Source organism: Fusarium flagelliforme (genome assembly GCF_020744385.1).
Source record: "Fusarium flagelliforme strain FIESC 12 MPI-CAGE-AA-0113 chromosome Unknown B0J16scaffold_6, whole genome shotgun sequence".
Taxonomy (NCBI): Eukaryota; Fungi; Ascomycota; class Sordariomycetes; order Hypocreales; family Nectriaceae; genus Fusarium; species Fusarium flagelliforme.
In genome coordinates this window covers 1,596,310-1,620,165 of record NW_025763508.1, presented here as the reverse complement: position 1 = coordinate 1,620,165, position 23,856 = coordinate 1,596,310, and the positions used below count along the sequence as shown (strand labels likewise).

The 23,856-nt window shown below is 48.8% G+C and overlaps 8 protein-coding genes across 8 annotated transcripts; 1 reads left to right on the top strand and 7 right to left on the bottom strand.

The window, feature by feature from the left end:
• Positions 1–278: 278 nt before the first annotated feature.
• B0J16DRAFT_323014 (P-loop containing nucleoside triphosphate hydrolase protein) lies at positions 279–1,503 on the bottom strand (the record flags this gene model as incomplete). Its single annotated transcript, XM_046125746.1, has 2 exons — positions 279–1,213; positions 1,269–1,503. 2 exons carry the CDS (start codon positions 1,501–1,503, stop codon positions 279–281), a joined length of 1,170 nt encoding a protein of 389 aa, XP_045980113.1.
• A 1,605-nt stretch (positions 1,504–3,108) lies between these two features.
• On the top strand, positions 3,109–6,594 carry B0J16DRAFT_323013 (Sodium/calcium exchanger protein-domain-containing protein; the record flags this gene model as incomplete). The annotated part of the gene is made up of 3 exons (XM_046125745.1): positions 3,109–3,304; positions 3,361–6,116; positions 6,166–6,594. 3 exons carry the CDS (start codon positions 3,109–3,111, stop codon positions 6,592–6,594), a joined length of 3,381 nt encoding a protein of 1,126 aa, XP_045980112.1.
• A 424-nt stretch (positions 6,595–7,018) lies between these two features.
• On the bottom strand, positions 7,019–8,583 carry B0J16DRAFT_347143 (pectin lyase fold/virulence factor). Its single transcript, XM_046128534.1, has one exon. It carries the CDS (start codon positions 8,446–8,448, stop codon positions 7,321–7,323), a length of 1,128 nt encoding a protein of 375 aa, XP_045980111.1. The 5' UTR covers positions 8,449–8,583; the 3' UTR covers positions 7,019–7,320.
• Positions 8,584–11,023: 2,440 nt separating this feature from the next.
• Positions 11,024–12,242, bottom strand: B0J16DRAFT_402884 (uncharacterized protein; the record flags this gene model as incomplete). Its single annotated transcript, XM_046132685.1, has 2 exons — positions 11,024–11,326; positions 11,379–12,242. 2 exons carry the CDS (start codon positions 12,240–12,242, stop codon positions 11,024–11,026), a joined length of 1,167 nt encoding a protein of 388 aa, XP_045980110.1.
• A 276-nt stretch (positions 12,243–12,518) lies between these two features.
• Positions 12,519–13,548, bottom strand: B0J16DRAFT_347140 (uncharacterized protein). Its single transcript, XM_046128533.1, has one exon. The coding sequence runs from the start codon at positions 13,531–13,533 to the stop codon at positions 12,661–12,663; it is 873 nt and encodes a 290-aa protein (XP_045980109.1). The 5' UTR covers positions 13,534–13,548; the 3' UTR covers positions 12,519–12,660.
• A 1,714-nt stretch (positions 13,549–15,262) lies between these two features.
• Positions 15,263–17,197, bottom strand: B0J16DRAFT_172715 (S-adenosyl-L-methionine-dependent methyltransferase). The gene is made up of 6 exons (XM_046122441.1): positions 16,741–17,197; positions 16,573–16,634; positions 16,261–16,512; positions 15,776–16,208; positions 15,637–15,721; positions 15,263–15,582 (listed from the first exon to the last, which is right to left on the bottom strand). The coding sequence occupies exons 1-6, from the start codon at positions 16,939–16,941 to the stop codon at positions 15,437–15,439; spliced, it is 1,179 nt and encodes a 392-aa protein (XP_045980108.1). The 5' UTR covers positions 16,942–17,197; the 3' UTR covers positions 15,263–15,436.
• A 544-nt stretch (positions 17,198–17,741) lies between these two features.
• Positions 17,742–18,947, bottom strand: B0J16DRAFT_347136 (uncharacterized protein). The gene has a single exon (XM_046128532.1). It carries the CDS (start codon positions 18,845–18,847, stop codon positions 17,954–17,956), a length of 894 nt encoding a protein of 297 aa, XP_045980107.1. The 5' UTR covers positions 18,848–18,947; the 3' UTR covers positions 17,742–17,953.
• A 1,039-nt stretch (positions 18,948–19,986) lies between these two features.
• Positions 19,987–23,651, bottom strand: B0J16DRAFT_347132 (uncharacterized protein). Its single transcript, XM_046128531.1, has 7 exons — positions 23,533–23,651; positions 23,195–23,446; positions 23,019–23,138; positions 22,323–22,970; positions 22,042–22,275; positions 21,661–21,996; positions 19,987–21,613 (listed from the first exon to the last, which is right to left on the bottom strand). Exons 1-7 carry the CDS (start codon positions 23,542–23,544, stop codon positions 20,270–20,272), a joined length of 2,946 nt encoding a protein of 981 aa, XP_045980106.1. The 5' UTR covers positions 23,545–23,651; the 3' UTR covers positions 19,987–20,269.
• Between the last annotated feature and the right edge of the window lie 205 nt (positions 23,652–23,856).

The following is a 23,856-nucleotide window of genomic DNA, read 5'->3' as shown; positions in this document are numbered from 1 at the left end:
TCCAGTCACGAGGTCAAGGTTAAGCCATCATACGCACTCGAACTGACAGCGCACATATCACAAGGCGAGATCACATATTCCAGGTAGAATTGCATGTGTAGCTTCATATGATTGTGTCCGCTATTGGTACAATTTGCTATCCTTACAACTCCACTCCCGCTGTTATAACCCAACCCATCTATGAATGACCAGGCGCTGTTTCGAACCCAGGAGATGTACCAACAGCAGAGACGAAACGAAGATGGATGAATAAAAGAACGCCCCTTGTCGCAATTTTCTCACTTCCAGAGCTTGCCGAGAGACACCTCCTTGTCGTCGTGCTTGTTGAGAATCTTTGCTGTGGCAAGCTCGAAGTCTTCTTGTGTGACGTGCACTCTTCGTTCACGTAGAGCGTACATACCGGCTTCTGTGCACACACCCTTGAGTTCGGCACCAGAGCACCCGTTCATCTTCTCGGCAATCTTGGTGAGGTTGATACCACGCGTCAGGTTCATCTTGCGGCTGTGAATGCGGAGAATATCCGCTCGAGCTTCAACACTGGGTGGGGGGAACTCGATCTTTCGGTCAATACGTCCTGGTCGCAAGAGAGCAGGATCAAGAATGTCGAGACGGTTAGTGGCCATGATAACCTTAATGTTCTTAGTAGGCTCAAAACCGTCAAGCTGGTTGAGCAGCTCCAGCATAGTTCGCTGGACTTCGGAGTCACCACCCGAAGAGCCCTCCACTCGCGATGAGCCAATACTGTCAATCTCATCCATGAAGATGATTGATGGAGCGTGTTCTCGAGCCATAACGAACAGCTCTCGAACCATTCGACTACCCTCACCGATATACTTCTGCACCAGCTCGGAACCTGACACTCGAATGAATTTACAGGCAGTGTGATGAGCAACAGCTCGCGCCAATAGTGTCTTTCCTGTACCGGGGGGGCCGTATAGCAAAACACCCTTGGGTTGTGCGATACCCAGAGACTCAAAGAGCTCAGGGTGCTTGAGACCCAGCTCGATGACCTCTTTGATCTCCTTAATTTGCTGGTCCAAACCACCAATCATGTCGTATGTGCTGTCGGGAACCTTTTCAACCATCATGAGAGAGACGAGGGGATCGACGGAGGAAGGTAGCATCTTCTCTAACTTGTAACTATCGGATAGTAGAGTGACTCGCTTTCCTGGGGTGAGCTTGCCAATGTCGACGCTATCGGATACATCGACGACTAATCGAGTGTGAGTATACATTGATCAAGGGCTATTGTAGCAGGGTCATCATACCATATTTGCCTTCTGGGTGCACCTTGACGAGAATCTTCTTGGTACTCATAACCTTGACAACCTCGCCGACATAGGATCCGGGCTGTTGCAACAGACCAAGTTCTTCTCTCAACAATCGCACTCGAGAGTTGTAATCGTTTCTCTGAGCTTCAAGACGACGAAGCGCGGCTTGACCCTTGAGAATCTCGAGCTTCATGCCCTCGATCTTGTTGTGGTAGTACTCGTCGAGCGCCATCCTGGCGTAGCTCCCTTGACGTCAGGGAAACGAGCTGTGATGTGTTGTTCGGAGAGTAAGATCGAGAGGTTCGCTCGAATTTTTCAGATTACCGATTCGAGGCGTAGTAGAGGATGGTGATGGGGTCGTGGATTGAAAGCGCTGTTGGTGATGGTATGCGATGTGGTTGAAGCTCGATGACAAGGCTACAGCTTGTCTCGTAATCCTCCAAGGCGAGTGAGTGCACAGACCAACCAAGGTTGGAGCTGCCCAGTGTCCAGCTCGGGGTTATGTTGTGCCGTCGTCCGGGCAATGAAGGTATAGGGTAAGTTCAATCGACTTGAGGTACTGGGTTCACTGCCCAGAGGGCTTTAAGTTGGATACTCCACTGTCGGCGAGCTCTCTGCCGCGCTGCCCCCACTGAGACATGCTAGACCGCTTGAGCCTAAGATTTGTTGATCGAAGACTCATCAAGCTGACCACAACTGTTACTATGCATGGGGATTGTCGTTAATGGCACGCTGAGCATTACTCAGATCACAACTACAGAGGGTTTATCTTGCCGCTAATACCGCTTTCTATCACTTCTCACGAATCTTTCTTATCTTACTGAAGCGAGTATCTGTATTCTCTTGTACCCCTCTATTTATCAAGCATCAAAGTCGTGCAAAGAGCCGCCCATTGGTACCATCCAAGACCCTGGGGATGCAGAATGACGTTGGTTCATTGGACAGGGGGGAACACGCGCGAGGTGCGGCAAGACACACTAAACTGTCATGGGGAAAGTTGGCTGATCACGAGCTGCGAGCTTGGTTATTGTGGATCAAATAGCCTAGAGGATTCATGGAGAATTGTCGATGCGATGTCGATTGCCTACGCTATGAGTTGAAACCACGCTTGTTTATATCGTGTATGTACATAATGTATACAGATTGGGTTGATATGTGAGTAATATAGGACTCGGAAAGTTTGTTTGTAATGGGACCCCAAGAATACGGTCTGGTCTGTTGATCTCGTTCCTCTTTTCTTACATACAAAGGTCCCTACCTGCCTCCTCAAAAGTCTATTCTAGGTATTCTCTTACTGGAGAGTTGTTTTGGTAATCACCTTCCCTTGATTGCACTTCCTCCTTCTCTGCTAGGTCTCTCTAGCGGATTTTACTTTTGGAAAGCTCTCTGCGGCTCAAGTAACACCAATTCCTTGGTTCTCACCCGGACACGCCGTCGGTCTCCTTTCCATCATCTTTGTTTGCCTTTCTGCCCAAGGTAGAGAGAGACACAGAGAACGACTCGAGTCGACTGGGATTAATTCAACTTTCAAAACCCAACAGTCCCGCTCTGCCCAATCTATCTCGTATCATCTCGATTTCCAGTCGCTTGGACCGCCTCCATCATCGCATCGCATTGATTGTATGATTTTCTAGGCACCGCATCGTGACATTGGTATGCTCGGCATTCCCACTTTCTGCGGTTGTCCAGCTACTTCGAGAACAGAAACAGGGACACTTCGCGTCTGATCGCATTCTTGCGCCTGTTTCTACTGTATTACTTCTCTTTTTGTTTATTCGCCTTTTTACAACGAATCCAGATTTCTTGTGACAGAGTTGTGTATTCTTGGCCCTCCACTATGGATCCTTCGAGACGAGAAACCTCGTCGCCTGGGCGCCATCTTGGCGAGGAATCGTCCGGCAATGCATCTCCCGCTGACACGCGTCGCCCGACTGCCCAGCCCGAGTCTGCCGCATCTCCTATTCTTCGCGGTGATAACTTGTCCGAAAGCTTTCAGTCTTCAGACACAGTGCGACCTAGACCAGAGGGTTATGGTAGGTTTCATGCCTGTTTTGGCGAATGGACCAGGGTTGATCTTATTTCTCTCTAGGTGCGATAAGCGGTCCAGCTTCAGGCTCTGCCCAACAATCGAAAGAAACGTCCCAGGAGCGCAGTTCGATTCGCCCTACCCAAGCTTCACGTCCTTCTCGCGGCCCCGAGAGAATGCGATCTGCTACTCGATTGCGAAAACCACCAATGCCTCGACGACCGTCTTCAAACACCCCCTATCGTGGCGGCGTCTTCTCAGCAGAAGATGAAGTGCACGAGGTAGAAGCCGACGCTGCTGTGCGCCAACAGTCCTACCGTCGTAGACCCCAGCTGCCGACCCAGCTTTCCCGCGTTCAATCGCATCCAAACGATGAGGGTGACAACGACAACAACAATGATAGTAATGAGCCGTCCACCGACAGCCCTGGCGAAGGTCGCGATGACAACGAGGAGGAGGAGGAGGAAACTCCCATCGAAGAACAGGACGATTCAGATAGCGATGTCAGTGAGGCGGAGAGTTTCACCCTGAAAGACCGACAGCAGGCGATCAACCAAACTCACCCCTTCGGTATTCGAGTGTGGAAGCCCGCATTGTACAAAAAGGATCGTTCGATTCAAAAGTTCGCCCAAGCAGATATTCATTCGGCTCCTGGAGGTCGTGTTAACAACTGGCTTCTTACCTTCAATCTGCTCTGGACACTCCTATTTGGTTGGTGGATGGCCACTTTGGCAGCCGCTGGCGCCATTATATGTCTTCTCTTTGCTGCTGCTCCCAGTGGAAGAGAGTATGGCAGAGTTCTTTGGGGTCTCGCTGGGTATTTGTTCTACCCCTTTGGTAAGTTTGTTCGCCTGGAAAAGGACGAGACCTACATGCACGAGGACCAAGACGAGGGGCGCAGTATCTCGGAATATGAACAATGGCAGAGCGGCGACCTCGAGTACGGACGACTCTTCTTTGGACCTGCTGACCGTAGCCGTTCAATTGTTGGACGCTCGAGAAGAAGTATCGATTCAGAGCCTAGCGAGACGGAAAGTCTTCTTGGCCGAGGCCGACGCGGTGAACATATCGAGGCTGATGAGTCTCCCCAGTACAAGAGACGACTCTTCGGTCGAGGTGAATGGAACATCGGCCGCGTCATCTTTTTCGTCTTCTTCTACTGTCTCATCTCACCCTCGCTTCTGTTTGTGTCGGGCATCTGTTGGCTCTTGGTCTTCTGGATCCCCATGGGCAAGACCACATTCTTGCTGTTCGACCACCTCCGACGACACCCCCTGGCTTTATCATTCGAGAGTGATATAAGATACATTCGTGAAGATGGCGGCCCGAGCTCGTCTGTTCTCCTCTGCACCTACCGCGCTGTAGGATCAAGATACTGGAAGTATACCGTTGACGGAACCAACATCTTCCTCATCAACCTGATGGCGGTTGTGTTCTTCGTTATCTTCGACTGGCTCGTGATTGAGGGCGTCTTCCATGTCGAGGGCTTTATTACCTCTCCCGCTTTCCTCTTCTGTGCTGGCCTCCTCTCTATCATCCCCCTGGCCTACTTCATCGGACAGGCTGTTGCTTCTATTTCGGCACAGTCATCAATGGGCGTGGGCGCTGCCATCAATGCCTTTTTCGCAACTGTTGTTGAAGTGTTCCTCTACTGCGTTGCTCTTACGCAGGGCAAGGGCCAGCTTGTTGAAGGCAGTATCGTGGGTAGTATTTTTGCCGGTATCCTGTTCTTGCCAGGAATTTCCATGTGCTTTGGTGCCATCAAACGAAAGACGCAGCGCTTCAATGCCCGATCCGCGGGTGTGACATCGACGATGTTGCTCTTCGCTATTGTCGGAGCTTTTGGTCCAACTCTGTTTTACCAGATCTACGGAACTCACGAGCTTAACTGCATGGACTGTGAGGACTATAACACCGGCGAAAACGGTAGAGACTGCCGCCGCTGCTACTTCAGCCAGGCTCCATCACTCAGTGACAGGTTCTATCTTGAAGCTGTGCGTCCTTACTGTTACATGGCAGCGGCTATGCTATTCTTCTCGTATCTGATCGGTCTTTGGTTTACTCTCCGAACTCACGCTGCCGTCATTTGGAATGCCGAGGTCGAGGAGAAGCGACACGAAGATCACATGCATTCATCAAGCCTCCGCACTTCTCAGCTTCACGGCCATGCTCATCCTCATGCTCACACTCCAGCGACCGCCGAGACCAGTGGTACCGATGTTCGTGATTCTCAGCTTTACAAGCGCATTCTGGGCCAGTCTCTGAAGCAATCTGGTTTTGGTGAGGATCTTTCCCGCCAGAGTTCCACTGCCGGACAGGCGGCTGCCACCAACGGCTCAGCATCAACCCTCCATGTCGTACCTCCCAAGTCCAGCGGTGGTGAACCGTCGCACTCTACTCTCCATGTTCCAGGCCTCAGCGATGCCGATAACAAGATGCTTGTGCGTGAGGTTGCCGAGATTGCTGCCACTGCTGCTACCATTGCCTCGCGCGAAAGAATGTCGAGAAAGCCATCCGCCCTTCCTGCTAATCACGGAGCTGGCCCTCGTCCTACGCCAAGCCGTCAACACACCCACGTCGAAGCTGCCGAGACTGAAGGTCCTGCTACTGAGGCTCACCAAGCACACGGTGGCCATGATGCCCCCAACTGGAGTCGCGCCAAGAGTGCCATTATCCTTCTTGGAGCAACAGTCTTGTACGCCATCATTGCCGAAATCCTGGTTGACACTGTGGATGTTGTTTTGGAAAGCTTCGCGATTGATCAAAAGTTCCTTGGTATCACCTTGTTCGCTCTTGTGCCCAACACAACTGAATTTCTGGTAAGTTGCTATGTTCGTCATGTGACAATAATATACTGACCGCCAATAGAACGCCATCTCCTTTGCTATGAACGGAAATATTGCGCTGTCCATGGAGATTGGTTCAGCTTATGCCCTACAAGTGTGCCTGCTTCAGATTCCCGCGCTCGTTTTCTACTCGGCCTTCTGGCCCGGAGTGCCTGAAGGTGCTGATCCAGCGTTGTACACTTTCTCGCTCCTGTTCCCTCAGTGGGACCTTGTCACCGTCATTCTGTGTGTGTTCCTGCTGAGCTACATGTATGGTGAAGGAAAGAGTAACTATTTCAAGGGTAGCATTCTTATGCTGACCTACTTGGTTGTTATTATCGGATACTACTTCAGTGGCTACACATCTGATGCTATGGGCATGCAGAGATTTGATGTCATGGGATCCGATGGTAAATACCAGAGCTACAAGACGATTGGTAGATCGACAAGGGGAATGGCCTTCCCGGCCTGAGATGTTGATCAGTGAGAAGGGGGTCGAGTTAAAGATTGTCTGGAGTAATGCATTTACGTTGGTTGTTAATATCGGACATACACTACATCATACATACAACATTGAAGGAGCCTATTGCAAGAGAACTTGCAATTTTGGGTTTGCATCATTAAGAAGGATGGCTGCTTTTATACGGGCTCATAAGCTACCAGCATTGGCGTGGTTATAATGATATTTTGATAAGGGTTCAATCATTCCAAGGTGTTGATCATTACTCATGTCTTGTAATCGTTACTTAGAGTTAGTTACTCAAAGACAGGTGTTTGGGAAATTGCAGTCATGTGTTGGTCCCTTCACTATACATAAAAGTTATCTCGAGTACCTTAGGAGCCAAGGCAGGTAACAGAAGAAATGCCCTCCAAGACTTAGGCTACTTAATAAAGTAGCCTGGATGCTAGTCTAAACTGACCTAAAGTGACCAGATTATTTCATCTCTTATGCTTTTAGGGGCCAATTCTTCCGATACCCTGAGGCCAAGGCTATGGGTCAATTTCACATGGTTATTAGACCAACTAAGATCTGCATTTGCGTCAACAATGTGCGCGAAAACATGTAATATGTAATTGTTATGGACAAAGGCCTCTGGTGAGGACCAGACGCTGAAGTATACTATGTACAAAGAAGTGACATGCTGCCAGAAATGATAGGACATCAACCCTATCTGAGCTGAGTAGACAGACGTCGAGTTTAAGCCATGCCGAAACCAGCGGAGGTCATGACATTCTTGGCGGTGTTGTAGTCAGAGGCAGAAGCAATGGTCTTGCCCTTGAAGTTGTTGAGGAAGCCAGTGCTGGTACCACCGAGAGATCCAGAGCTGCCAAAGCCGTTGACCTGGCAGTTTCGGCCGAGAGCAGAAGCACAAGCGCCACCACCGTTGGGAACACCGAAGAGCTGACCCTGGATACCCTGGGAGTTGACGGGGTTCTTGACGTTCTGGAAGACGTTACCCTCGGCAAGAACGTTGCCAGAGTCGATCTCGAAGGAGTGCTCAGGAACATCGTGGAAGAAGTTGTTGACGGCGTGGAGGAGAGTGTTACCGGCGACCTTGGGGCCACGGCCAGAGACACGGTAGATGTAGTTGTTCTTGAGGGTGACCATGTCGTTGGAGCCGGCAAAGTAGAGACCCCAGTAGTGGTAGTTGTTGCACTTGGCGGACCAGTTGGTGGTACCGTCAATCTTGCTGTTGGAGATAGTAACACGGTTGCAGGCCTTGTTACCGAGGACAATGTGCTGACGGCCGATGAGAGAAGTGGTGACATGGTCGATCCAGACGTTGTCGGTATCGTCGAGAGTAATGGCATCACCACCCCAGACGACCTGAGGGTTCAGCTCAGTGATGTGAACGTTCTGGATGATAACGTTCTTGGCTCCGACAATGCGGAGACCCTTTCCACGGATAACACCCTTGCTACCAACACCGATCAAAGACTTGTTGGAGCCGACCTTGATGCCCAGAACACCGGCCTTGTCGTACTTGACATTGACCTTGGGGGCGTTGGGCTGGTAGTTGTTGCACCAGCCGTTCTGGTTGATGGCGAGCTGGCACTTGGAGCCGGTTCCCCAGGGAGCGCAACCAGTCTCGGAAGCTGAACCCTCGGTGCCGATGAAGCTGATGGTGCGGTCGAGCATGATCTTGCGAGGCTGGGAGTCGCCGAGGTAGTTGACGAGCTCCTGGGCGTTCTTAGGGTAGACGGCGCCAGCGTTACCACCACCGGTGGTGCTAGAGGCGAAACCCTCAGCCTTGGTAGGGAGAGCACCGAGGGCTGAGGGGAGGAGAGCGGCGACCGCGAAGAGGGTCTTGAAGAGAGAAGGCATATTGAAGGTTATCTGACTCTAACAGAGGTATGAATGTATGTACAAGAGAACCAGAGACCCAGCTACTGGTTGTATATAAAAGAAGGAATGGATAGAGATGAGAGAAGAACTAGAAACAGAGAGGATATCGTGAAGCTCATATAAACATAGGTAGCTCGCAAGCTAGACCGAGCTGTCCCTCATTAGATCGGGGGTCTCCCATGCCAAAGGAGGAGGCTATGGTACTATCATGGCATGGATAGCTTAGCTCCCCCCCTTGGCGTACGGCATCTCGGCGTTAGAGACAAGATTTGATCATTGACCAGCCCTATTTCCTGTAGTCTACATGAGAGAGTGTCACTCGGTCAAAGCTACTCAAAACAGCCACGGACCCTTGACGGAAGCCTTTTCCAAATCGGGTAACACCGAGACTCCTGATTCGTGGATTCTTTTATCGGACCTAACGTTTCGTCTTTAGTGGGTAAATCTGTAATTATGTAGAGATACGTCCCCTTGCTCATATCAAAGGAAATAAGTACGGATAACTCACTCCTCTCTTCTAGAAGCAACATGAGATGATTTCTAAACCCGACATATCCGCGTAAAGAGAAAAGGGATGCGATGCGCACCTATCGGCAAATGCTCTCCGCACCCAATGAGGTGGTCACTCAGCCAAGGATCGTACAATAACTGATTTAACATGGATGTTCCCCCTTTGAGATTGCTACAGTAGCAACGGTTAACAAGAATTTGTGTGGAGATTCAAGCTGTCAAATGTCACCAAGTATCCATATAGCGGATATAACGTCTTTGAAAACCGGGATAATAAAATGAAATGTCCTTGGCTGTTTATTTACCGTTTGACTAAGTGCAACGCTTATGCTATGGTGAGGTTTTGTTAGGAAATCAGGTGAAGACAAGGCTAGATCGTAAAATCCGACGACACGATACGAGAGCAATGACCTACCTGATGGGGTCTGGTTTGTCAAAGCGGTTCATGCTTCTTGACTCGTGGATTTTCCACAACGTTGCTAATCATGACTAGTCCGGCAGTTCATCTTATCTAGGATCGAAATCTTGGGGTAGTATGCAGATAATGCTGCAGGTTCTTTGGTTTAGGCTAAGTATGAATTACTATATTCGAGCACAAGTCGTCTTGGCGGGTTGACCTTTGTCTACCGCGAACAAAGGATTGCCGGCGGCAGAATCTAGTCCTTCGTCTATGGCTGAGATCCCAAGCGGTGTTTGTCATTCTTTGTTGTGTAATACCCCCATCAAATGTATTTAGAACACGAAAGACTAGTAGCAAAGGCAAGCGTATTGTGTTCTCAAGAGTTACCTTTATCTCCATGGAATTAGAATGGCTTCAGGACCATTAGTGATAAACCAAGGTACATGTGTAAATAACCCGGATAAAGAGCCAATGCTACCGTCCTGAGACTTGCGTTCGCAAATACAACATAGTAGTGACAAGGGCTCAAGCAAAAGGGGCCAGGAAGCCTGACTACAAGACCTTGTTCAGAAAAAGACCATGAAAGGCAGAAAAGCACAAAGGGCACTCTGTTGAAAGACTGAGAGATCTTGGAAGTAATTCGTTCCCTTTCTCCACCAAGAAGTTTATCAAAAGATCGACGAGTGTTTGAACTATGAAGATCATTGCCCCTCGCTGTGTATCATCTCCATGACCGACAAGATCGTCTTCAAGGATAATACCCGCATGTTTCAATGGCTCTAAGGATCGTCAGGGTATCATAAGTCTAGCTCCAGAGAACCTAATAAATAGAAGAATATCAACACTTTAGGTGTCTAGACTTATATTTAGTCTACCAGTGATTCGGCGCCCTAAACTTCAAAGAATAGTCCTCCTTGTTACCCGTAGACTTAGGCTCTAGATGTAATGCTTACCAGAGAATCCTGTATTGACAGCTTCTACACCCGGTGCGAGGTTTTGCGCAGAAGACCTTGTTCACTTCATGGCAAGACTTCGTGGCGTTCCGTAACTGCCATACCACTTCCTCTAACCCACACCCAGGCTGGGAAACATAACTGAGATGGCGAACAAATACTCTGATTTTAGCTGAAATGGAATAATTGAAGAAGTCTGACTTGATGAGATCCTCATGCTCGTTCCTCGCAGCCTAGTGACAGCAAAACTTGCTCTTTCTCTCGCTAGAGCTCGCAAAATCAGTCCCTTGCTAGAGGCTCGTAAGAGCAGTATTAGTAAAAAACCTCCATGACATCTATACATGTAAAAGCGCTACTACTCAAATGGCAAGTTCAGTATTTAGATAGTGCTTATGCTTGTTTACCTATGTAGGTAGCTAGGTGTTCTCTTGGACTACATGTCTTTTCCTTATTCTGATCCATGCGATGGACCGCTTCCAAAACTATTTGCTTTCCCTTGTTCCGCTCTACTTGATGGACCGCCTCCGAAGCCATATATCTTTCTTTCCCTTGTTTTCATCTATACTGTAAACATCCTCTAACTTTTCCTTGTTCTAATCCATGCGATGGACCGCTTCCAAAACCACGGGTCTTTCTTTCCCTTGTCCTATTCCATGCTGCGAACATCCTCTGAAATCAGGTGGGTTAAAGTCTAGGTAGACATATCGCTGTGCTTTCTTTTGCTGCCATTGGATGAGGTCGAAGGAGGTGTTGATCCAATGCTGTGTTTGGCATGCTCTAGACTTTCCATGAGAGCAGTGTGCACTCTGCCAGTTAGAGAGTCTCTGTCGCATGGCAACTCAATTGTGGTATGGCAGAGTTCAAGGAAGAAGGCGAGTTCTGATTTCGGAAGGAACTGTCCAAGTGTTTGTTCGCCAATCTGCTCAACGCACATCACTTCGTAAATAGTTCGAATCAGATCAGGTTGAAGTTGGACAGCGTCCCCAATCTGTGGCTAAACTTGCTGTTAGTTGCGGTCTGATATAAGTCTTATGTTAAGTGTTTACCTGGACAATCTCAATCAGGTTCGCCAAATCTTCATCGTCAAGGGTGATTTTCTCATCAAAAGCCAGAAAGATAAATACACTGTCGTTGTTGTAATGGGGAGGCAGCTGGTCCTCCGTTTGGACACAGTCCATCGGATGACTGGTGAGGGCAGCTTCAGAAGCCAACGCCTGGGAGGCCGCATTTGTATCCCCACTGGCCTGAGTTGTTGGCTCTGGCTCTTTGACCTTGGCTGCATAGTACTTGATCGCTTGCCTGGTATAGGCATCCCTATCCTTGGCGTTCTTGACATCAACGCCGGGATAGAACTCCTTGTAGAAAAAGATGCACTTGATTTCGATTGTTATAGCGCGGAGGTGGCCGTCGAGGATTCTGCACCCAATAAATACCTTTGCCTGGGATTGGATGCTGTCCGTCACCTTGATGTATGCTCGAAACCATGTGTTGTCGCGCGCCATGGTTCCTCGTTCCTTCCGTGCCGTCTCGCGTGATTTGCTTCGAGACGTTTGACCTTTAACAGTCTCATGAAACTTTTTTGGGTTGTCGGCAAGGACAAGACCGATCTCGAGCATCTCCATTGCCATGCTGTGTGGCTGCAACTCACTATGGCCTGGCAAAGGCGACTGTTTCGAGACGCCAGGCCCATGAGTCTTCGGCTCGAAGGTAGTTGTGGTATCGTCCGTATAATCTGAGTCCCAAAGCCAGACGTGCCGGAACCATTTTCGTCCTGGTGCGTCTACATACACCCTGTCACCCGCCACCGATGTTGCAATATCGTCCTCGCCTTGCTGGACGATGTGCTCCTGCTCGGCAGAGAACTCGTATCGCTTCTTGGGCGGCATCTCGGGCGTCATCTTGGGCGACATCTTGGACAGTGCCCAACTCGGTCACAAATGTAAGAGTTAAAGAAGAGAACACAGCTAATGCGTAAGGGCAACAAGAGCTTCAGCTGCGTGGTCTGACTTAATGAAGGAGTAAAAGAAATAGAGGGAATCAAGTGAATGCGCAAGGGTAATGAAAGCTTCAGCTGGACCTGGCTTGATGAAGGAGCGGAAGGGATAGCTGGGTCTGACTCGATGAAGGGATTGGGAATGGTGAGGTGGGAAGGATGAGAAGTGAAGGATGAGGAGTAGAGGAAGCTCTTTATAGTAACAATTGTTTACCAGTGCAGTGAATCATGAATGCTTGCCAACTATGAATCAGAGCAATGAATCAGAGCAATGTTGGATGACTAGGCAGTCATCACTTATTCTTCAGGAATTGGCACTTCGCCATCTAGATGTACTACAGACTAGCATCACGCTCTTTATACAGAGCATCTCTCTCAATCCAACCCCTGACTTCTTCCCCAACTAACCCATCCAAGCTCCCTTGACCATTCTTAACGACCTCTCTTACCCGCGAACTACTCACGTCCTCATCCCCATGTCTCCCCTCAACCATCTCAACTCTCTCGACCCAAGTCTCATCACCTCCGATACCCCTCACTCTCTCCTTTGTTAACCAAGCCCTCTGCTCTTCGACTCCTCCCCATGTCTCGTCTGGCCTCGTAGTGACTCTCACCTTACAGCTCTCAAAGAAAGGTCGTAGTGCGCTCTGAATCCCCTCGCTGTAGTACTTGGGGTTAAGAATGCGAACTATCGTATCAAAACCCGCGAGGAAAGTCTGCGTAGGCTGCTCCCCACACTCCGTAGCATAAAATCCCGACTCTTCTATTGCCCTCGCCTTGTCGTGGAAGAAAGGCATCGTAGTAACAGCGACATCAATTTCCAGACCTTCATCAAGCAATTCCCGTCCCATTGCCTCCATCATGCTCAACCTAACTGGGAAACTCGCGGGCTTAGGCGCTTTATCCGCATTGTTTACTGAAAGCAGTAACATCAATCTCTGCTGACCCTCTGACTTGAGAGCAGAACGAGCCATGCTTGCATGCGCCAGTGTCGGCGGGTTGAAGCTCGAGTCTAGGACCACAAGATGCCGGACTGGGCGGCCGGGTCGGCGCGGCGCGGGGACATCAGAGGTGTGGGGTAGAGTGCACAAGACACGGAATGCGTCTGAGGATGATTGGAAGGATGTGAGGGCACGAGAGAATGTGGAGACGAGTGTTCTTGGATCTATTGAAGGCATTTTGGTTGATGTCGAATTTTTGACGCTCATTATGTTGAAGTTGAATTGTACATGAGTGAGTGAGGTACACGGACAAGACATGAGGAGACGTGGGGTAACTGACAAGGGGAGCCAAACACAGTCACTGCTGCTATCCTTCATCAAGTCAGACCTCCTCGATTCTCACAGACTTGGGGTGCTAAAATAAAACCGCCTAAGTCCTAGTCTGAATTATCAGAAGATAACTAAATTATTTGGTCTCTTAGGCTCCCAGCGGTTCACTATTCTGATGCCATAATGCCTGTTAGGGAACGGGATCTTAGTTTGTACTAGTGTTCTTCACTCATGATGCCAAAAGCGACGAGTCCATGATGGGATACAAACAATCTTTTATCATTGAATGAAAGCTATGGGTAATTAAACCTTAGCATTCAACATGAGGATAGCATAGCTCGGTGTTTGTCATCCGTTGACCAAATTGTAAAATGGTGGTTTCATTTTGACCTCATTTGGTGCAGGGTAGCATTGTTGAAATTTGCGTTTACCGCGGTGATACAAGACTAAATCTTTCTGCTTGACTTGCAGTAAACGGCATGATTGTCGAATGAAGGGAACATTGGCCTCATGGTGACTTGATATGTACATTCTACTGTATGAGGCACACAGAAAGTGAAGCCGTCAAGGTACGAAAATGATCATTGCAAAGATTCTCCATCATGACACCTCCAACACACGCGCACTTGACACATCCCAATGCAGTCCACGCATAAAACAGGATCAGTGCATAGGTACACAAAGTGTATCAATAGCTTGAAGGCCTTGCATAAACCATTAACAGAAGAATGTTCACAGCACACACCAGCCACATCCCGAGAACAGTCATGGCCAGTCCCTACTCATGATCCGGAACCAACGACTCGTGCAGTTACATTCTGCTCCGGCACTTGTCATCCAATCTCGGCGAAAAACACACCGCTAGCCAATGATCCACTAAGAAAAGTGAAGCAAAATTGCAAATGTTTGTCATCGTGAAGAAAAAATGCTGCACAATCCACAGTCAAGGCATTTCTTCTGCCTCTGCTTGGGTCAAGTCGTTGAAAGTGGGGCACTGTCGCTCGGCGCCTTTGCCCAAGCGCACCTGCCAAAATGCACCTGCCCCACTATTGATTTTTTCTGCTGCGCTGCGGCTCCAAATTATTCTGCCGCCCAACTTTTAGGCGGTGAGCTGTGAGTGATTGGCAGACCCACATACTGCCTATAAATATTCGTCGCTGCCGCCAGCTTTTGGACTTTTTTTTCTTTTCTTCTTCATGTCGACAATACTTCAGAGAATCATTTCTATAGTATTCGACCTTCTCTTGGTTCTCCAAAAGAGCCACAGATCCCACCCTGGTTGATGAATGTATATCCTCGACACCCTAGAGTGAATACTTTGGTCCTCTCGCTCTGTCTGCAAGGATGGCGGTGGTTGCCTTGCGCAGCTGCTGTATAGAGAGTTTGTTTTCTCTTGATGATCTCGACCCTGACTGCGGTCTTGCCTTCGGGCGCGCGCTCGGGGTGGGTGTTGATGGACGTCTGACAGGCGTGTTTCTTTTCTCTTTTTCATTACTGTCTGGGGCTTGCCCTGGCTTTGAGGAAGAAGTTTTCTCTTGTGACGTGTATCGCAGTTGCTATGGTGACGAACACGTCGCTATGTGTTCTGAAATACTGTTCCTGCGGTGTTCTGAATGATGTGCGGCCAGGGCCATCGCGATTCGTATACGCCCAACCTTGCGATCAATATCTATCACGAATACGGAGTATTGCCATTCGATATATTGTCATGCCAAGGTCTATCCAAAGTGCGCCTTCCCTGATCCCACGCTTCGTCGACTTTCCGCGATACATTTTCTTCGAGCCCGCATCGAAACATTTATTCATTACTCGTATCCTCTGACGTTGCCGATATTCATCGCTATGGTTTCCGCCCGTAGACGTACCGCACCATCATATAACCATGCACTCGGCGGTTGAATAGCGCCTTGCGCATGGAGACAAGGAACTGCGCATACTCTTCTCGGGGCCAGTTAAGCACATGATGCCAAAGATAAAACGTATATCCTACCGACGCTCGTCAGAACACGCGAACAAGAAACACAAGCGATGAAAGCATACCTTCAAGATCGTTCTCCAAAGTCAGTCTGACATACTCGCCTGTCTCAGCGAGCCTACGATTGTTTGGCCATCCGCCTACAGGTACCTGTCGTTGACGTTAACACTGCGAGCCTCTAGAGCGATGCGACGCTGCACGTACTTTATAGTCAAACGTTCTGATGTCGGTGAAGCCAGCCTCCGCGATACTGCGCTCCTGTATTCTCTCTCTTTGCAGAAAGAACGGCCTCCCTGTCTCGATTTCACTCTGCTCGAAGAGGTCTCCCCACGTTTTCAGAGCAGGTTCATTATCGGTAGTCCCGTCGTCGCAGTGGAAACGAACGTCAGCCTCACATGATTGGATCCAGCCGCCCGGAGCACAGCAGCGGTACGCTTCGCAGAAGAGCGCTGGCCAGTCATGGATGGCGCCGAACAGGTAGCGTATATGAACGAAATCGAAGTAGTCATCCTTCCATGGCCATTGGAGCGTAGCATCTGCTACCTCGAAGTGCACGTTTGGAGGGACCCATTCTGGCTGGCATGGCGAGAGGTCTGAGCCGATAACCTGGGCGCTGGGATATGCATCTGCAAAGTCTCTGCGACACTTGGTCAGCAGCGGGAAGAGGGCGGGGGGGATGGGAGACTTGCATTGCCCATATGCCAGATCCTGTGCCGACATCTAGGACGGTCTGGACGTGAGGTGATATCGGAGCTAGAAAGAGCTTACCATCGAGGAGGACGGTGAGGTAGTGATGGCTGATATCAACCGATTGTAGCTGCTGCTCGTCATTGGGGGTAAAATAGTCGGTAGCATGTCGGTCACTGTGATATGTGCGACCTTGTATGGTTCTATATTCGAGTATGCTTGCTGTTATTGATTCTGGGTATAGGAAGCTGGCACTGAAGATAGACGTGTGAGTGAGATATGTACGCGGCAGTATAGTATAGCAAGGAACTTACGCATCTGACCCGAGAGCTGAATCGACGTCGAAATTGTCATCTTCATCTTGATCGATGTCATCCTACAAAATACGAAAAGGGACCAGACGTTAACAGACAAACAATCAATGGCAATTAAACTGGGATCTACAAATAAGGTACGGGTAATTTGGTGTAGGTATGACATACTCCAGGGTCTTCTGCGGGGATGAGTTCAGCCTGAGGCGCGGGGGAAGATGGAGCTCCAGCGGATGCCGAATCAGCTTGAGCGGGGGCTGCAGAAGGAGAAACAGAAGCAGCAGCGAGAGAAGTGGTAGTGGCAGTGGGCGTGAGAGCAATAGGAGTGAGGACTGTGGGGGTGTCTTGTTGTTGGTCCGTCATGATATCCATTCGTAACCGCAAGTACTGTTCCGTAAGGTACAGGTTGTAGGCAGTCAGTGCCCGCTGGCTGTAGCTGCCCGGAAGGAGGTATGGATGCTGTCTGTGCCCGCGCCCGCGGAAGGTGTTGTGTGTGTTGGTTGATGGGGATATTGAAAGAGTGGAGATGCTCCTTCCCTCCCCTCTTTGTATTCAATGTTTAAGAAAGAATAAACAAAGGGAAGGAAAGATGGGTGTTCTAGAGTAGAGTATGGAAGGTCAAATTAGACTAGAGCAAGTAGTAATAAAACCTTGATTATCAAGTGCAGCAACGAAGAAGGAGCAAACAAAAACAAAACCCAACCCAACCCCTCATTCTCTTCTCTCGTCCATTGTGTCGTCCTTTTCTCGACGCTTTTTCATTAGACCTTTTAGTTCCCGTCCCTCCCGTAAGCGGGCAGTCACAGACCGCTAATCATGGGGAAATTTAAGTTAACTAGCCCAGGGCCTCAGAGCAGAGTGCTGAAAATGATAAGCAGATATCGCCTATAGAATGCACAGCAAGCAGAATAATTGTCTTCTAAGACTTAGGGCGATAAAATAAAGTAGCCTAATTGTATGTCTAAATTGCCATAAAGTGACCAAGTTATTTCGTCTCTTAGGCTTGAGATTAACATCAAGTATCTAGACTAGATGCCTGATTTATTTCGTCTCTCTTCATTGGTGACGCTACCCAGTCAACTTGGATGGTCTCGGATGTTTATCGACACTGACGGCACTGCTTTTAGTTAGTGTAAACCTTGATCTGCTTCATGAAACTCAACTCCGAACATCAACATCGACATCACATACACCGTATCACGTGGGTTTCAACATATTATTTGATCGAAACAAAATCAATTTTCTATACATTGAGAAGTATCCAGACTTCTATGCTTAAGTGCTGATTGCCCAGGCGAATGTAATAACATGTTTACAGAAGACTTGGCTAACAAACCTACCATTCTTAGATCCCACCAAAAATGACAAACTCTGATATCGCCTGTCAAATTGATGTTTCGGTCTCAATCGCATCAGATAGCACCGGTCCGTCATGCAACTCTTGCCGTTGCTTGATATCTGTTTCTACTTCAAATCGCGCAATATGGCACCAGGTATCCAGACTCATGGTATGCCAATCTGGAAGCTCATCCAAGAGGTGGCCGATGACGTCGTTTTGATAATGGCCAGCGCCGACCCAAGTTCCGGGATCAACACTGCTAGAGTCTTCCGGATTATAGCGCTCAGTTACGTCTTCTCGAATGAACCAATCCTTCCAAGGGTTCCATTTACTGCTAATGGCGTACCTGTGGATGCGTCCTGGGCCGTTCACGCCTGGTGCTGTTGAAGGATGTTGTACCAGGTTGTCATCGGTAGCGAAGGGCATCACTGCTTTACCAAGAATTTCCCACGATCTCTTGACAAGCTCTCTGTCGTATCGGCCTGTCGGCATGCCCTCTTTGGCGATGTCGTAGAGTGCGTGTTCGATGCTTTTGAGGAGCGCCTCCTCTGAAGAGTCGATCATCTCATACTTGATCATCAGCTCGAGCTTTTCATGGAAGATGTCAGCAACTTCACTGGAATAGGATTCTTCCCAGTTGGTCCATTTGCTGTGCAGATCGGCATGGAGCGTTCTCAAGAGCTCATGAATGTAGGTAACCTCAACCCAGGAAACCGATGCATAGGTAATACCAAACCAGGCAACTGATACTGCTTGACGGCACTTGTCTTCTTTCGCAAGCTTGGCAAGACTGGGTGGGCACACATCGTGCCAGTCCCTCAATTTGAGGTCTCGGCTGGCGTGCTCGCTCAGCATCAGGTCCAGTACTGCAGGAATGACGTGTGATTTCATTGCCAGCCCCAGCGGCGACGACGATATGTACGTAGACTTGGCAATCATGTCATTGTACCAAAGTTGATCAGCACCGATGCTCTTGATGGTCTGAATGTTTCCATCGTAACGCACACTGTCAGCGCGAGTTGGGTTAGGGAAGCCGTGGTTACTCAACATCTGAATCATGTTGAAAATGACATTCATTCCGTGCTTGGTGGTACCTAACTGCAAATATTTCAGCAGCATAGTACTCATGTGCCCCGGTTTTGCAATTTTGGGGCACCCGTTCCTGCATTCCCACGCTCTGCTTGTGCAGTTCCACGTTGCGCCATCAGCGCCTCTCTCAAGAAGCCACTTCAAGCTGTTAAATACTCTATCGCGAATTCTGTCGCTGATGGCAGTCTGACGGGGCGTCAAGTCTGCACGGGTCCAGCCCTCGTTCAAATTGGATAGCAGAACGTCCATGGAGGTGTACGGTCGACCACCAGGCTGCCACCATGCACTAGGCTGCCACCATACCTTGTCAATGGGCGCTGCGTTGTAGTGCTCGTAGTGGTCCATCATGTCAACCTTAGCTGTACGCAAGGCTTTGTAGAACACGGTGTAGTCATTAGTGCGGGCATAGTAAGGGTAGGCGAGCTTGCAAAGGTGAAAGCAGGTCTGGCTTAATGCTTTAAACCATTGTGCTGTTGCTTCAGGGTGGCTGTCATCGTCGAAGAGTTCGATAATTTGTAGGAGAATCTCATTGGGGCACTGGAGGAGCCAGCTGGTTTGCAGAAGCCGAGCCATTTTGATGGAGAATTGGAAATATGTGATGTGACTTGTTTGTAGTGTTTGTAGTGTTTGTTTTGAATTTGTCTTAAAAGTGATTTGAGTTGAGCTACCAGAAGTTGCTGACGCGTGCTATTTATGTTATCAGAAACCTCTGGGGTTGAGGTACGGTAATCGAACAGTAAGTGTTGTTCATGAAGAACTTGATATTGGTTCTGATTTAACAAAGGGACTGTTCATATAACCAGCTTGTGCTGCTTTGAACAGGAAGAGGAACAACAAAGAACTTTCTTGCACTCACACTTGTTGTCCATAACAGCATACTAGACTCTGGTCTCTGTTACTTCTCTACGATCAGCATTCCCATCAGGCACTCAGCTGCCTCTGCCAACCCAGGTAGGTAACAGAAGAATTATCCTCTAAGACTTAGGCTACTATAATAAAGTAGCCTAAGTGCTAGCCTAAGCTAACATAAAGTGATCAAATTATTTCATCTCTTATGCTTTTAGGGGCCAATTCTTATGATACCCTGACGCCACATAACACAATGTCCACCAGAACCGTATATATAATCACATAAAAACATTGACTATTTCATGGTTGTATATATCAAGGCCCGGAAGGTGGAGAAGCAAAAAAAGAAAAAGCCGAGACGGACAAAAACCCAAACTCCTCTAGACACCATGCATCTCACGCCCGCGACTTAATTCATTACATTTACTCAGCACTCGGCCCGTCCATGACGCCTCGTGAGAACCATTCCGCCAATGTACTGAAACGATCCTCGCTGTTCTCCAGGTCACTCTTGAACAAATCATGCTTGCCTGCCCTCTCGCGCTGTCCTTCACGCATCTTACGGATCATGTCATTCTCGGATGCACACTTGGGGCACTCCGCATCACCCTCATTACCGCCGTTTCGCACACAACGCTGATGGAAGCTATGCTTGCAAAGGAAATGAACGGCAGGCAAGTCCAATCGTTGACTGCAGTCGGAACACCACGTCGCCTGGAACACAGCTGGCTTGGATCCCAAGTCTGCAAGCTCATCACGACGCTTTTCTGTGTCTTCTCGGAGTGTGTTGATTCGGCTTCGGTTGGAGGCAATTTCCTTCCGCTCTCTCGTGATTGTATCGTGCAGGTATGGTTTGATCATGCCCATGGTAGCGACGCCGCCTCCAGAAGATTGACCAACAAGAGTCTGAATGACTTGCAAAGGCGCCATGAGGCCATCCTTGTCAATCTTGTTTAGTACGTTAGCCAGCTCATCTGGGCCAGCCTCCTCCAGCACCTTCGGGTCTGAAGTAAGATATGCCAGTGCGGCAGGGTATAATTGCGGTTCCTCGGGGCCGTACTTCCTTAGAGCTTTCATGGCGCCTCGGGTATCCTTGGCTGATGTGTAAGATCTGAAAATGTCGAAAAGGAGTTTCGCTTGCTCCTTGACAAGCACAGTTCCATCATGGAAGTTTGAAAGATGCGACAGAAGCAAAACGTTCGAGCTCTCCATGGGTACGTGTTCGCCTTCGATGAGCTTCTTCGCCTTTGTCTCCCATTCCTCCTTATGATGCTGCCCCTTCTTTTCGTTCGCCTTGTGTAAGTACATCTCAAAGAGAGTAGTATATAAGTCTGTGCGGTCGCTTGATTTGAGGTCCTTCTCCTCGAGACAAGCTTCGAGGAAAACGATAAACTCATCAGGATGGTCGATGAATGATGAAAACGCTGTTCTTGGTGGAGGAGGGGTGTATTTTGGCACAGGAATATCGTCATTGTCCACGACAATGCTGCCGTCGCTCACTACAGCCTTAGTATTCCCGACAGTACCAGGAGATGCGATCGAGGATGTATTCATATAAGGCAGGGGAAGAAGATTGGAGAGGTTTTGGACAGCGCTCGCGGCTCCAGCTGCAAAGCCGCCACTGGTAGGTGTGTCGATGTCGTGCTGTATTGTTATGGTACGTCGGGGCCTATAGTTGCCAGTATAGTAGTCCACGAACAGTTTTGTAGCATCTTGGGGACAATTCTCTATCAACACTCGTGCATACTTCTGTAAACAAGGATACGCCTAAACAGTGTTAATGAACATTCAACTCAACAGTAGGTTATACGCACAATATCAGGGTCTTGGCGCCAGACAAAGTCGAGGGCCTCCGCATAGTTCTTGGAATCCTCTATCAAAATATCCACCACCAGATCGGTTTCACCGTGCTTCTTGGCAAGGTACGCGGCCTGCTCATAGTATCCGCCCTGGCGACACATGGCAATTGCCGTATCGAGGTCGAACTTCAGGTCACCAGGAGACTTGATAAACTTTTCAAGCTTGTTGATATCTTTGAGCTTCGCATAACAGTTAAGAAGAAGGGTGGTGTGATCAGCGGTTGCTTTTCGATGCTCATGAAGCTGCTCCAGATATTGAATCAAGTTATGAATGCGTTGTGTATCGAGGTACTGAGGATGTTAGCTTCAAGTTACATACCTGGACAGTTTACTTACCTTGCGGATAACCTGGGATGGCTCAGTGGTATCAATCGCTCGGATATACTGGACCATAGCGCCGTCATAATCAGCCTTCTGGTAAAGGTGATCACCGAAGCGGCGGTAGATAAGACTTTGCTGCTCGTTATCCATTCCGGATTTCTGCGCAAGCTCGATAGCCAGGGGAAACATGTTCCTCTGGTACAACATCTCCAGCCTTTGCTGCAAGCTCTTTTCATGATATCGATAAATCTGACAGTTTTAGTATGGGAGACAAAATTTCGTCGGAACCAACTTACCTTGCCGTCTTGAAGGATCGTATAAAAGTCACCCCAGATGTCAACAAAATGTCCCACTGGAGACATCAACGTCTCGGTATGACCAATAACCCGAAGGTCCATATCCAACAGCGCGAAAGACGACGCATTGAACAAAGAATTAGTAGTCGTACTGCCAAATCGTCTTCTCATAGCCTCGGAATCTTTTGCTGTACTGCTTGCTGGCGGACAAGCAAGAGCAACATATTCACGATAAACATCGATCTTGCTCTTGGGCGACTCATACGCTTTAGGCGGCCCACGACCATCCTGAGTATAAGTGTAAATAGCATCGTCTCGCGCAACGATAACACCATCTGTGTTTAGGTCACGCGTCATGCAACCGACTGCACATCCAGAATCCTCTACGGTCTTAGGCGGCATCCCATGTCCCTTCTTCGAGAGACCTAGCTTGAGAATCCGTGAGGTTGTGGAGACGAATAACGTGGTGAGCTTCTGTGTCGCATCCCAAGCTAACTCAACGCCGGTGACTGGCTCTTCTGATTCGAAAACGATGCGCTGTTTGGTGCCAAGATCGTGTACTAATTCGCCTCGAATTACGGTGACTGCGCCATTCGTAAATCCCACTGCAATCTGTGTAAGATCATCTGTAGCCGCGAACGCAGATATCTTCTAATAATCAGAATTCGTTCCAGCTCAAACTCCTGCAAAACTTACGGGAAATTGCCGCCGATTGTTGTTGATCGTCACCGTGCTCAGACATGTCGGTGTGTTGGTCTTCTTAGCAAGTTTATCAAGCGCCCACACTTTGAGAACAGGTTCACTGCTCATATCCTCCTATTTCAATCATCAGTATACCATTCGTTCGATCCAGATAGTAGGAAAGGTCGTACCGCAACTGTCAACAAGAGACTCGTCCCCTCAACTTGGCGCATATGCGTGATGCTTCCAGCCTCGTAAGCCTGGAAGCGCTTGACGATCTTCCATGACTTATTTATTATGCTGACATATCCATCGAACGATCCAAGGAAGAGGCTATCGGAACCTGCGCAAACGCTCGAGATCTCGTTGCTCTCGAAGAGCTGTCGGGTTTCGTCTTCGGCGAGCGTGATTTGGGCGACATCGAAGAAGTCAAACGACTTCCACTGTAATGGAGTGTTAGTATGCCAAGAAGTTGAATATAACTCAATCAAAGAAGCCTATATGCGCATAATGGGAGGATCGTTCTTACTGAAATAGCCATCTTGAAGCACCCAGGAATGTCTTGAATTGGGGAAGATCCATGAGCCGCGGCGGCGCGATGACGATGGTGGGACAACTGAAGCTAGGGAGCTACAGTGGAAGCTTGCCTAGCGCCACAGTGGCTGCTACCTCGCCCAACATAGTTGGGTTAACAGAAGACCTTCTCTCATCTAAAGCTTAGGTTGTAAAATTAAAAGAGACTAAATGCTTGTCTAAGCTGGCACAAAGTGACTGGATTATTTTATCTCTTGGGCTCTTAGCCCTCAGTATCTCCAATACCTTCATGAGCCGATGAGTGGAAGAACCTTTCTCT

What these genes read in the sequence shown, in the direction of transcription:
- B0J16DRAFT_347140 (XM_046128533.1), bottom strand. Translation starts at nt 13,533, where the DNA reads ATGAGCGTCAAAAATTCGACATCAACCAAAATGCCTTCAATAGATCCA.
- B0J16DRAFT_172715 (XM_046122441.1), bottom strand. Translation starts at nt 16,941, where the DNA reads ATGGATATCATGACGGACCAACAACAAGACACCCCCACAGTCCTCACT. An exon ending in TCCCCGCAGAAGACCCTGGA is followed by an intron (nt 16,635 to 16,740) that starts GTATGTCATACC and finishes CGTATTTTGTAG; the next exon opens with GATGACATCGATCAAGATGA. An exon ending in TTTGGAGAACGATCTTGAAG is followed by an intron (nt 15,583 to 15,636) that starts GTATGCTTTCAT and finishes GAGCGTCGGTAG; the next exon opens with GATATACGTTTTATCTTTGG.
- B0J16DRAFT_347143 (XM_046128534.1), bottom strand. Translation starts at nt 8,448, where the DNA reads ATGCCTTCTCTCTTCAAGACCCTCTTCGCGGTCGCCGCTCTCCTCCCC.
- B0J16DRAFT_347136 (XM_046128532.1), bottom strand. Translation starts at nt 18,847, where the DNA reads ATGATTGCCAAGTCTACGTACATATCGTCGTCGCCGCTGGGGCTGGCA.
- B0J16DRAFT_347132 (XM_046128531.1), bottom strand. An exon ending in CGATCCTTCAAGACGGCAAG is followed by an intron (nt 22,276 to 22,322) that starts GTAAGTTGGTTC and finishes TAAAACTGTCAG; the next exon opens with ATTTATCGATATCATGAAAA. An exon ending in CATCCCAGGTTATCCGCAAG is followed by an intron (nt 21,997 to 22,041) that starts GTAAGTAAACTG and finishes TAACATCCTCAG; the next exon opens with TACCTCGATACACAACGCAT.